At 32.3% G+C, this 14,070-nt stretch overlaps 1 protein-coding gene across 1 annotated transcript in view; it reads right to left on the minus strand.

The window, feature by feature from the left end:
* The window catches only part of LOC124366159 (patched domain-containing protein 3), a 108,991-nt gene that overhangs the window by 3,694 nt on the left and 91,227 nt on the right, over positions 1 to 14,070 (minus strand). Inside the window, exons 4-11 of the mRNA XM_046822500.1 lie at positions 12,305 to 12,584; positions 11,540 to 11,757; positions 11,245 to 11,426; positions 9,629 to 9,808; positions 8,099 to 8,262; positions 4,642 to 4,842; positions 2,283 to 2,414; positions 323 to 636 (exon numbers count right to left, since the gene is read on the minus strand). Coding sequence (XP_046678456.1) covers positions 323 to 636; positions 2,283 to 2,414; positions 4,642 to 4,842; positions 8,099 to 8,262; positions 9,629 to 9,808; positions 11,245 to 11,426; positions 11,540 to 11,757; positions 12,305 to 12,581 — 1,668 coding nt within the window. The 5' untranslated portion in view covers positions 12,582 to 12,584. The remainder of the gene's footprint in view (positions 1 to 322; positions 637 to 2,282; positions 2,415 to 4,641; positions 4,843 to 8,098; positions 8,263 to 9,628; positions 9,809 to 11,244; positions 11,427 to 11,539; positions 11,758 to 12,304; positions 12,585 to 14,070) is intronic.

Raw genomic sequence — 14,070 nt, forward strand, 5'->3', positions numbered from 1 at the left:
ACAGAAGACTGGGACATCCTTTTCTAAACACCCTATATATGGGATATATATATATATATATATATATATATATATATATATATATATATATAAAATGTGTGCCACTTGGTACAATGTTGGTAGTAAATCTGTTAAAATATACGCATTGGTGTTTCGGGATCTTAAGTCACTAATTCATAAAATATATACATACTTTACTTCTACTTCAACATACCAAAACTCTGTACAGCTTGTTACACAGGCAAAGTTTAAAAATAAAAATAATAAATGTATTGTACACACAAACTCTTAGAGAACATAATCCCTAGAGTAACTCAAGTACCTGCATCCTGTAGGGAAACTCCCGGAAGTAAAAGTCCTCACGATCATAGAACTCAATGGAGTATGAGTCAGCCCGGGACAGCTTCCGGCGCTGCAGACCCTCTTGTAGATTGGTCAGACCGTACACTGCTCCTGCTAGGTAAGCTGCAAACAGCAGTAGCACCAGGACCTTGAATGGCCACTGGTTCACACACCAGGCCACTGAGTCCCGGAAGAAAACCATCATCCCGTTTTCAGGATTGTCTCTGGGGTTGTCAGGATCCTTGGGGTTGATTCCTCCAGAGCAAAACAGGCGGTACAGACAATTCTTCTTATCTGAACAGTCAGATCGCCAATTTTACTATAATAATGTGTGCAGACATTTTTATTTGTGAAATCAATAGTAATTCTTTTATAAGATTTAAACCTTATATATTCCACCTTATTTGAATAATAATTATTAACAATTAACACATATTTGTAATACAAAATACATTTTTCAATCTCCTTAAAGGTATTAATTAAGTCTTGCCAGTCATGAACAGTGTGCTTTAATAAGTAATCATTAAAAATTACAGTACTCCTAATCTTTAAATGCCAAGATGCTGAAAATTTTAATTTAACTACAAATTTTAAATCCTATCATAAACAAAACGCAGGTGTTATTAACACTTTGGAATCAACAGCTTTGTGTTTCATTACTAAAAGAGCCAGAATTAAAATTTTTTTAGATTTTCAGAATTTCACCAAAAATCACTCATTCAATTATCTAGGTAGAATGATAATTTTGTTTAGTTTTATCATGAAAACACTCTGTAGACTGCAATTATTAATTTAAGAAAAATATTATAAAAATATTTGGAAGGAGAAAATCTTGTATTTTTTATTTTTTTATTCATGTTATTAATACATAGTTACAAAATTATGCACAAAATATTATTTTATTTTGAATATACACAATGTCTCATATACAGTTCAAAGCCACAATATTATGATTAAAAATGGCTCTTAGGTAATGTTTATATTTAGGTACTTAACTTGTACAAAACATTGCTTGGAGACACAGCAGTTTTTCAAAATATTTGACGGATTGAAAATTTGCCCTTTTAAAAGCTTTAATTTTTTAATCCAAATTTCCAACAAAGCGAAATATGGTATAATAGTAAACATTAAAACTACCAATATTATTATTTAATGCAATATTGAAGTTTTAAACAAAACTGTGTAATTTTAATTTGGCAATTTTAGAAAACTATGTACAAACTTAGAAATTTGACTATTATTTCCAAATCAGCCAGGAAATAACTGATGGCAAAACGTAGTTGTCTCATGAGACAAGAGTAGCCCATATTACATAACAAACTTTCGCCATTGTGACAAGCCTATCATATGATGCCGGAACTGAGCTGGCCGCTTTGACAACCGTGTAATCCTGTCTGAGATCTGGGCCTAGTTCACTGTTACTCCACTCTACTGACTGGGTCAAGACAGTCCCCCTCCCCCCTCTCCATGCTCGGCAGAATGTTATGACAGTTTATCATTTTGATGTAAAATCCCATGGTGTCAAGTAAATTTTAAAATAATGATCACATGCAAATGTTGGGTATAGCTCCATTTTATAACGTACATTCTACAATTTAATTGCTTTTAAAAATTTCTACAAGTTGAATTCCTAATAAGAGTACGGTTGTAGTTTGAATTTATCCATTTAAGAACCCACATTCTAAATGAATATTTCTAAGAATATTGTAAACAGAAATAACTTCATGACCTACATAAAATATTTCTGTTATTTTTTAAAATGTTTATCTGAGATATTAATTTATGTCCGAAATTTGGCAGAATACACAATTAAATCTTCTAACTGGTGGAATAAGAGTGTTTTACTCCCTTATGTTCACACTCCCCTAAGTATGTCAAGACCTGTACAAAACTCTTAGAACACGACTTTAGCTTTTCTCACCAAAGTAAAATAAGTTTACCTGACATAGACACCGGCTTGACCTTAATGCACATAAGAGAATGTCTGTTGTTGCTCTCGGAATAACCAGCCAACACCATACAGGCTGCAAAGAAGGTTATGTGCCACACGAAGATCAAACCCACGGCAAAACCTGGAACAAACAACAGATTACTAAAACTAACTGTCACTCTTTATATATCAAACCGAAATACTATTAACGTTTTAAGATTTTCCTGTAATAGTTGTTCACATTCTTATATTCGAAACTGATGTGCTATAATACTAAAGATTACTTATTACCTTAAACAGTAATCAGTTTAAAAAAATCCTTTATAGATTACTGCAGCTTTGGAATTTTGTTGTATACTCCTAAAAGAGTGAGTTAAAAAAAAATCCTGAATAGTCATAATAAAAAAAGTAAGTAATTAAAAGGCTTCAAAAATCTGAAATTACGTACATAGAAATATACACTGCTAATAGATTCTTAATAAATTTGTGTAAACTTTTCCAGATTTTGTATTAATTATTCATTTTATATCAACCAATTTATTTAGTACAACATTACAACTGCTGTAAACTATACAGAATTTCTTTAAAACTACGAGTGACTGAGATTGTAACCTTTGCTTTGTTATTATGCTTAAATCTGAAACAATCTTCCGGTCTTTTATTTTTCCAGCGATAGCTAATAAAGTAAAAACATATATCAGTAATACAAAATTTGAAAGAAAAATTCAATAACATCGTACTAAACCCAACACTACTTTTGAGGAGTTAAGTCACTCTGTTTGTAATTTATAAGACTGCAGTATATCAGTCCTCCCAATTGAACAATTTAAATGTTCCTTTAAAACTATGAAAATACTTTCTTTCATGAAAATAACTACCATAAAGTTTTCTCAGAGCTCCAAGACAAAACTTGTGTCACTCAAGAATCAAACTTGGGTCCAGTTTTGTTGTTAATGTAAATAAACCATACACAACTTTCCTGGCTAAGCAAAAGAATTTTTCCCTGGCTACATTCTTATTGGGAGGGACTGTTACTCTTAATCTTTCCCTCACTGTATATACGCCACAGATTCAAAGCTATATTTGGCAAAATATATGTTTAAAATTATAGCATAAATAATAACACATCACAAAATAAAATCTAATATATTGCTTTAACTTTTTTTAATGTCATTACATACACAGTTATTTTTCCTTATTTGAATCTCTTCTTTGTAAAATGTATCACATTAATTCAGCTTGTATGAGTATTTGTTAGCATGTGAGAATACTGTACCAAAATCAGGACTCAAACCTAAGCCCCTGAGGTGATATGCTGACATTAATCACCAGTTATCAGGGATGACTAATTTTAGTTTTCAGTCTACTTTTCAATCACTTAGTGCATAATGAAATAAAAGTCTGTTGTTAAATCAAGACAAGACTAATACATTACGATTTAAATTAAGAAATAATAATTTTTGTAAAGGGTTTAGTAATAATACATACGTAGTAAAATTTTCAGGCATACATTTAGACACTAAAATAAAATTTTTCTGGCCATATCAATATATTAAATAAGAAACTTAATTCAACCAAGTATGCTTTGAGTTAGAATAACATTGTTGGAAGTTTGTATAGCTGTGTATTATGCCCATGTATACTTGATGTTGAGTTATGGAATTACTTTGTGGGGTAATTGCTCAGAGGTGCAAAAACTCTTTATTAGTCAAAAATAAATTATTAGAACAATACGTCATTGCAACTCAAGAATAACATGTAAACCGTTATTTAAAAAATTTAACATCCTTACTTTGCCATGTATATTTATTTTTGAAATGCTTAAATTGGTACATAAGAATCCTGATCAATTTAAAAAATACAAATTTAATCATAGATATCACACAAGAAATTGTAATTTTTTCAATATCCAGCACATAAACTAAAAAGATTGGAAACTAGTCTTCTTTATCTAGGTGTGAAATTATATAATAATATTCCAGAGTCATATAAAAAACTTTCCTTATCTACATTTACAAAAAAATGAAAAGGAGCACTTTGTCAAAAAACATATTATAGTGTAAATGAATTCTTTGAAAACAGCTTATGATGAAAACGAATAATAAAAATATATCTTGTAAAAAATTGTCAAATGAGTTTATGCCTTGGATTTAATCAATGTTTTTTTATGTTTTATAATGTTTTATCAATAAAATATGTATCAAAAGTTATGTTTTAGAATAAGTTTAGTTATGTAGTTTTAATCATTGACTATGAACCAGTTTTTTATTGCATTGTGATAACACAAAACGTACTGTACAATAAATATTTGTCTATTGTCTACGTCAATCATATAAGGGCATATACCAGACAAAACCAAAAGAACTCACTGGAATAGAGGCAGAAGATCTGGATGGAAGGGAAGGGACTCAGCATGCCTATCCACAGGCTAACCATGTCCGTGATGGAAGTGATGGTGATAGAGACGGCAGCATCGGACATGGTGTGGCCCATCCGCTCAGGTACTGACATGGTGACAGGCGTGCGTCGCCACGCGGCCAGCATCACGAACGTGTCATCGATACCTATACCTGGAAGAGAACAGTTGTATTACAGTTTGTACTATACAGGAAGATATGGAATCATCCAGAAATTTTCATTAGGAAGGAAATCAGAAAATATATCTATGGTTGGTTTTTCAGATCTGTAAAATTTGAGTAGGCTAAATACCATCACCTTGTTTATACAGGGTGTTCACAAAAGAGTGTCACAAACTTCTGTGTCTGATAGTACTAATCATTTAAAACTAAAAATGTCGTATAAACATACTGTAGGTCGAGAAATGTCTGGTTTAGCCGCTAGTCACCATTTTGTATTTTTTATAAAAATATAAAGTTAGTTAAGCTATAACTAGTTAAGCTTAAGAAACCAAATTTGGCAAATAGGTTTGAATAGTTAAAAGAAAAAAAATTGTATTATTTTCTTTAATATTAACAAAATAGCGTTTATTGATAATTTTTAAAGTCAACGAAAAAACCAGTACAGTTATAAAACATTAACTAGATTCCAACTATTTCAGTAATTTTATTAAAATTCCAAAGGTACTTGTTTCAACAAATTCTGTCAGTATAAGTGAGCACGCCCACTTTTAAAGGTACGCTTGCACAAGCCAGGAGCAGCAAACTGCCATAGGATCAAAATAAAATGGTAAAAAATACCAACAACACACTATAAGACAACAAATTCATTACAGAATGGCAGTCTTAATAAAATAATAAAAACAAAATTGGAGTCTCTAAAGGATAAAATATTGCATCTCTTCTCTTTTAATGGTACATGAGCAAACTATAACTGCAAACAATAAATTTTGCCTGTCAGTAAATTATAGATTTGTATAATACTGGCTTATATGTCATTAAAAATGGCTTGATTGTACTGGTACAATGCTAAAATAGATTTATTATGCAAATATTATAAAATCACATAATTGTTAATGGCATAGCTGCTTTTGACGTAACAACAAAGAAAATTTAACCAGCATCTTAAAAACAAGGCATAAAATTATATACAAACAAAACCATTGCATATTTTTAAAACAGTCAATCAAGGTCAAAAAATTAATTTTGAAAAATAGGAACATTACATACAGTATCAAATCATCAATGAATATAGTAATTTGAAACATAAAAAAAATGTTTTGAGATTTTACATGAATACTGTCAGAAAATATTTTATTACTCTTTGTACAAATAGCAAAAAATGTTTTGATTTATTGAAATATTTAAAAGGAATAAAAGCGTTGACTATTTACTATATATAATCATGAAGAAAGACAGTAATATAAATATATATATTTATTTATTTAAGAAACCGAGTTTCAAGTGTTAAAAATCAACACTGAGTACAAAGCTTTTCAGATAACTGTAATGAAATTGCTGTCCAATGACTGGATCGATCCCTGTAGGCGGAAAGAGTTAGAGGTAGCGTGTAGGAGGTATAAAGTAGGTCAATCTGGTCGGTCTAGGTGAGGACTTGAACTGTCTCAGGTTGTCAGCCCTCACAGATGAATGAGTTTGTGACCTAGAATCACATAATTGTCTGCAATCTGATCTGCATGACCTTTCATTGAAGTCTTTCTCAGAATTCAAACTGGTGGTCACACTGTTTGCATGTGCAGAGTGACAACTTCCTTACCGGTAATGCAGACCGTGAATGCATAATGAAATAAGTGCTTTAAACACCTTGTTGTATCTTTGCTTCCTCAATTGTTGGTGAATTGCAAAGACAGACAGTGTGGTCGGTTCAATAATTTGAATGAGAAAATGGAATAAATCAAGACTGTTGATATGGAAAATGTTCTACCACAGCTCTTTTATATCAGAAGCTCAGAAATAGAGATAGATATATAGTAAGGGTTAAATATTCAAGGGAGATATACCTATCAGAAGGTATATCTCCTTCAAAGTGCTGACTATATTCACTTGAATCAGAAGGTATATCTCCTTCAAAGTGCTGACTATATTCACTTGAATCAGAAGGTATATCTTCTTCAAAGTGCTGACTATATTCACTTGAATCAGAAGGTATATCTTCTTCAAAGTGCTGACTATATTCACTTGAATCAGAAGGTATATCTTCTTCAAAGTGCTGACTATATTCACTTGAATCAGAAGGTATATCTTCTTCAAAGTGCTGACTATATTCACTTGAAGTGCTACACGTTTTTAGGAAATTTTGTAAGCACAAGTTGAAAGTAAATAAGTACATACAAACTAAAAAAATGTAACATATTATATTATAGTTTATTCCGCAAAAGCTATAGAACAAAAAAAGTTATTAACTGTTTTTCTGAAAAAAACATGTTTATGTTTACTTTTTCACATTTAGCACAGCATGCATTTAACTAAACACATTCAAATAACAATCCTTTTGGACAAACTAAAGACGAATTTATTGCAAATAAAAAATATATACAACTTCCACATTTACTTTTTAGATAAAAGTAAAGGAAAAAAATATGGTGTTTTCTGCCTGCTGAAAAGCCCTAAAAATCTGGCAAAGTAAAACAGTTTTTCAACAAATAATTAAAGAAAGAAATAAAGACATCATGTGGATAAATTAATAGTGCCGTTTTCATAGTTAAGTAACATATAATATACTGTACATTGAGTATTACCATCAAATATGGATGTTATGTAGTTTGTGGTAAATGCCGAATTAACCTCGTGTAGTGCAATGCTTACCACTATTGGCAGCTCGATGACATCGTGTAGTGCAATGTCAGCATTTTTAGTTGTTAAATTGGCCAAAACTGTTGTTTTAAGTATTGAAAAGTCTGGACTCCCAGACTACTAAAATGAGAATTTAATATTCATATTTGTCGGAGGTCAACTTAAGAAATAAACATCCTCAAACATGTTCTAGTTATAGCCTGATATATTGTACATTTAGTATGACAATTGTAATATTCTGAGTATTGATATTTACATGAAACCATTTTTCAGTCACAAAAATAGGTTCACAACTGACCAGATGAATGGCAAAGGGGCGTATTTTATCATAGAAAGTGCTTTTGATATGGTCTAATTAATACTTTAGTTTTAACCTAAGACAGTATAATAGTGTATTTCATGAATAGTGTTTGTAGTAATTTATAGTGCTACAATGCAACAAATATCAAGAATTAAGCAACTGTTTGGTTTAATCAGTAAAATAAGTCCTTAATTTCCTTGGTTATATTGCTAGGTTATGTTGACCCATTATATAGATCAATTTTAAGATTATGCAAAGTACGCACATTCATTTTCACTTGATATCACTCAAAGTCGAGTAAAAGAAAACACTTACTGCACATGAGCAGCGGAGAGACGAGGTTGATGCCGATGAAGTCTATGCCACAGTACATGGCCAGGCCAAACCCTGCAATGGTTGCCATGGCAGCTGATACGTTGCCCAGGAGCCCCAGCAGTGGCTTGGACCTCACCCAGTCGGCCATCATACAGGTCAGGACACTACGAGACACATACTCTAGTTACTGACATAGCCATTCTCCAGCTTACAGTGTAGTGATGTAGACTTCTAAATTGTTTAACAAAATTACAGTAATCTTTGTATACAAATGAAACTAATTACAACCAATAACTTGTACAAGGGGTCACAGGACATTACTCTGTTGAAGTTCAAGATAGATTATTGTACTTAACTTATTGTTAAGTGTTGATTAACTTATTATATTGTTTACTTAGACTCGTTCAAAAGATACAAAGGTCAGTTAGAAGTGTGTCACATATAATTTTCATCTGTCACTTTTAATCTGTTGTTCTCTTATGAAGATAGGTAAAACAAGTTTTTAGTTACGGTTGAAAGAAAGAGAGGTAATCAAATTCCTTGTCACAGAAGTTAGTTCGACCAGGTGACAAGTGTTTCCAGAGACAAAACTACTATATTAGTTAGAAAGTGGGTTTTAAGAACTAAATGTTGTGAACGTGGAAATTAAATCAATACTAGAGATAAAACCTAGTTTCATCATTAAGATCAGGAGGACAAAGATCAATCAAAAGAGTTACAGACATGCGGGGTCATCCCCTCCATGAAGATCAAAAGTTGTGTGAGCACCGGAAAGCTTATGATGACTTTTTTTTAATTCATAAAATGTGATTATAGCCGGATACTTACCATGTGGTCAAAGCATCAGTTCTAAAACCTAATGCGAGACACTGATGAAGCTAAGAAACAGGATTAAAGAATTAACCTCGGTGTACAGAATTCTTACTACATCACAATAATGAGCAACTTATTACAATGAGCAAAGTGATTTCAGGATGTTTTTGGAATATAAAAAGGCACCTGAAAGCAGTTCAGAATGAATCTTATGAAGTGTAAACCGCAGTGGCAAACTGACTCATACATAAAGATACTGACTTTTTCCTTAATGGAATGCAGAACCTGATTCATAGCTGGTATAAATGTACGGAACTAAACAGTAATTATATCGGAAAATAAGTGCAAGATTTTTAATTTAATCTAAGCTTCAATTTGCACTTAGTATTTTTAATTATGTCCATCCTAACCGGGTGCACATAAATACTTGTATTCCAAAATAAAATGTTGGAAATTAAATTTGCAAAACTTTTTTTACTTAAAATAACTTTTGTTTACAAGATATTGACATATTTGATTTAAAGACAACCTTAACCTTTGGTTAAGTCTTTAAAGAAAATATAACATTACACTATCTTGTTATGGATAGAAAAGACTTTGGAAATCTATTTTTGGGTTATGTTTTTTGGATAAATCGTGGTAAGTGGCATATAATTATTTCAGGACATGCTGATAGTTACATTCCCGAGTGGACCTCATTACCACTGTACAACCCACCTGAATACAGCCATTACAACGAAGGTGGAGCCAAAGTAGGGGACAACTCCTTGCGTGTTTTTCTCTAACTCGATGTCTAGTGTGCGTGAGGCAAAGCGTGCTGTGGAGATGTGCTGGAACATCCCGGAGTCCTCTGCAGCTCCCACTGCAGCCAGAAATGCTTCCTCCCACACTGCACCCCTGAGAAACATACATATCCGTTAACATCGGAGATTATGTGTTTTGTTCAAACTAATAGTCACTCCCCTATCTAGAGAGCTCAAATTACTGTATCTCCTTGTGATTCAATATGGAAAATATTCACAGCAAAATCTTTAATTCAAACCAAAAGTTCTTCAGATAAATTAGTAAAGCCAATCAAAAGAACTTAATTACTAGAATGACCTAAAGTGAAGAACTACAACCATTTCAAATTCAAAATGTTGTTTCCTTTTTGTGATTTTGAGTTTGCCTCACTTTGTTTACTACATTGCTTTACTTAAAATATTGACACGGTAGTATAGTTCGTAGCTCCTTTTTCAGGACTATGAATTGATTTAAAATAAATTGGCCAGAAATTTTATCTGAAAAAGCAAACAAGACTTGTAAGTGAAACGGTATATACATGTAATTAATTGAGATGATTTTTAACTTTTTCTCTTATACCCAGTAAAGGAGAAAGTATTTTAATGTTTACAATCAAATCAAAAATTTTTCAGTAGAAACATTGGTTTTTAAACCTTAAAATAAAAAATTAAGTGTTTTGGGAAATGCCCATTGCATGATTGCGTGTGTATTTAAGTATTGGTGTGACTAAATGTACAAACACAAAAACATACAAGTATTGGTGTAACTAAAAGTACTAACACACAAACGTACAAGACGATCGAATTTGGCAAGTAATTGTAGTGACTATCCAGATATATTATTTATTTAATAACAATTGTATAATTCTTACAAAAAATTATTTTTTGTGAAAACTTAAGGGTTTTAATTAATTTTCTGAAATAGAACTCATTCAAAATTACATCCTTACAAATTAGTAAGAACCTCATTTATATAAATGTTTTTGTTTAAAAGTAATAAAGACCTAATTTCAATATCAAGTAAATTGAAAGTGAAATAGTCCATACAGATTATTTGATTTTTATCAAATTTGGGTTCCAGGTCTAATATATGAATACCTTAAGCGATTCTTCCACTTTCCACTTCTTCATTTTATGGTGAATCTTTTAAATAATTTTTAATCTGCTGTTAAATAGCAATTTACACAAAAAATTATAAAATTGGCACTGCAAATAGCAACCTCACCAAAGTTTTACTTTTACAGAGACTGGAGGTTTTGTGTAAACACGATAGGTTTTTCCTCTCAAACTGTAAATGGCATTGGCAGAGGTCCAAGGTCAGTATAGAGGTTGTTGTGCCGACTAGAAGAACTGGGTCACAAGGAGTCCTTGACCTACAGCTGCCAAGTTGTTAGGAAAAGCAGCGGCACACTTACACCTGTATTGGTATTCTTCTGCAGTACCTGAAGTTGCTGCTTGGTCAGGTGCCATACAACACCACTGCTGCCAGACTTAATTGCTTAACTCTTACTAGTTGACTCTATGCATTAAATGAAAACACTTGAACAGTACCTGGCATCTTGGTTCTTGGTGTCAGCATTGACAAAGTACGCCAGTTGGAGTGAAGGAACACTGATGATGATGCCGTCATCATTGGTCACCGTTCCACCAAAGTAGACAGGGAACGTGTGGGCGTCCCAGGTGACTGGGTTGAACATTATTGGAAACGTCAAGTTCAATGTTTTGTTCACCACCTGCAATACAATAGCACATGTAAAATATGAACTATTTACCACAATTTTGGACTAACTATGAAGGTATGCGAAAAGATCTAAATTAGGTCGTTTGAAAAGGAAGATCCACGTACCTCCTCCATAATGTAGTCAAGATTGAGGATGTCATTCTCAAAGCAGTGGTCGACCCAGCGCGCACAGATATCCTCGTAGGTGTATTTAGTATTCTCCTCACCATACATGATTGTTGCATTCTTGATGATGCCATCCAAAATTCGTAGTTCCTTCCAAACTTCCACTGATAACATGTTAGTGCCATGCTTGGGAATTACAATCACTCTTCCAAATCGCCCTAAAAAAAAGAATAGAACCCTGTCAACATTTGAAACACGTAATGTGGAAAATTAGAAAGTTTAACGTATCATCAGAATGTTTGTCAATTGAAAACGTTAATTTATTGTATGAAATATAAAAAGATTGTTGCAAACTATTTCAGAACTTAATAATGATATGGACAAAAATTCAAACTGTAAAACAAAGAGGGACAGAACAGCTATAAACATTTCTTCTAAGGGTTCAAAAATAAAAAATGTATAGAAAAATAAATAGGTCAATATTTAGACATATGCAATGAAGAAAACTAATAAAAAGGAAGGAAAAGGAAAAAACAAGACAAGAAAGAATTACAAGGAATATAAGAATAGATGAAGAAGATTAATTAGAGAATTATAGAGGAGTTGTACGCAGGAAAGCAACAATGTTGATAAAGCTTTAGATGTGGGGAACTGAAACAAATAGAATTTGAAAGTTAACTTTGGTGAAGTAGGTAACAAAACAGACAAAATTGTTTGAATCTTAAGTTCAAATTCAATTTCTTCAATATAAAATTCAAGACTTACCTGGCCTGGTGATCCTCGTAGGGTTGAAGCGACTGGTATAGTTCATTTTAAAGTAGGTTTCCACAATCTGCCTTTCCATCTTCCCAGGACCTTTCTCAGGACTGAAGAGGTACTCCGGGTCCATCTGGTAGTGGATCTGCTGATATCCGGTGATGCAGAGGAGAGTCAGCAGCACAGGTATTATAAGGAAATAGCCTGGTGTGTGTCCAATCTGCACCCCCAACTTGTAGAAGCTCCGAGTCAGCAGATTGTCCACACATGTCACTCCACACCCCATCTTCTGTAACACAAAGTTTTACAATGAATGTAACAGCTTACTCAACAGTGTTGTTAATTGAAATACAAACAATCACTTAACAAATCTGGCAATTACACAATTTAGTCATAATCTATGTACAATAAGATGTATTATACTACAAAATAAGACTATATACATTTTTTAGATCAGCCCCTCTAAAACTGTGTCCATAACAATAAAAGAACTCCTAAAATTCATATCACAATTATTCCAGATTTCTTTGCTTCTGTATAATTTGTGAAGGGACGCAATGGATTGAGCAGTTAGTCCAAGCACCTTTAGACACAGTGGTGTAACAAGGATTTGATTTGAGTTGAGGAAATCCATTACCTGAAATTAGTTTGAGGGGAGGGGGAAATGTTTGAGGGCATACTGTCCTATTTTTTTGTAAATGTAATATATGAAAGTTATATAGTGTTTGGAATATGTGTAAAAATGTCTTTATTAACTAAATTTGACTCAACCAAACAGTTTTTCCATTACTGAAAGTTCTCCACATTATTTCCTTTGTAACAGCATAAAATAATATGCCCAGCATATAATTTAGTTACGATGAATAACATCAAGAACTAGTTATTTACATTTCATAATTATATTCTTTAGTCAGTAAAACCACTCTACCACAAATTACCAGGAAGTCTATACAGGGATAATTAAAATATTCTTAGACAAATACAGTTTATATGAAGTATATTTAACTAAAACAACATTTATTTAACAAAATGTACAAAATAATTAAGTTTTAATCACAAATCAAGAACAAAGCTAAATCTTGATGTCTACTCTCGGTACAGATATTCTGTTTGAAGTTGACCACAAAATATCTAATAGGCTACAATAACGGGAGCTATGATAAAATTTAGTTCGTTTATTTATGCGTTTCTATATATAAAACTGTTCACTAAAAATAACTTCCAGTTTTTATAACAATAACAATGAAAATATACAGGCTTTGGTACTTTTCAACCAAACTGAAAATTTGAAAATTCACAATGCAGAAGCTTCTGACCCGATTAAGACAAAATGTTTATACACGATAGATACAAGTGTACTTTAATTGCATAGGTACGTAAGTTTAGAATTTGTATTAGTACGAAAATAAAGTTGTTATTAAATTTTACTATCTTATCTTTTACTACTGACGGGTGGTTTACAAAATTCGGCACTGGTCACGTTATGGAGCTGTCATTATTTTGAGAGTGCAATGTTGTAAACCACTATTTAAAATTTTTAATTTTTAACACAGATTAATTTGAGCAGGTCTAGTTAATTTACCGGTAACTGGTAGTTTTAACGCGCAAATCGCCAGACTGCATTCAGGGCGGCATTGCCTCGTGGTTACAACAAACAAACACGATGCAGAATTACTCACGCTCAAAAAACTCTACTGTGACAACTGATCACGTAGGGACTACTGTAACAGATACTGTGTACCGAATACTCGTCTGTCCTGGGAGTAGGTACACAT

This window comes from Homalodisca vitripennis, chromosome 7 (assembly GCF_021130785.1).
Source record: "Homalodisca vitripennis isolate AUS2020 chromosome 7, UT_GWSS_2.1, whole genome shotgun sequence".
NCBI classification, from domain to species: domain Eukaryota; kingdom Metazoa; phylum Arthropoda; class Insecta; order Hemiptera; family Cicadellidae; genus Homalodisca; species Homalodisca vitripennis.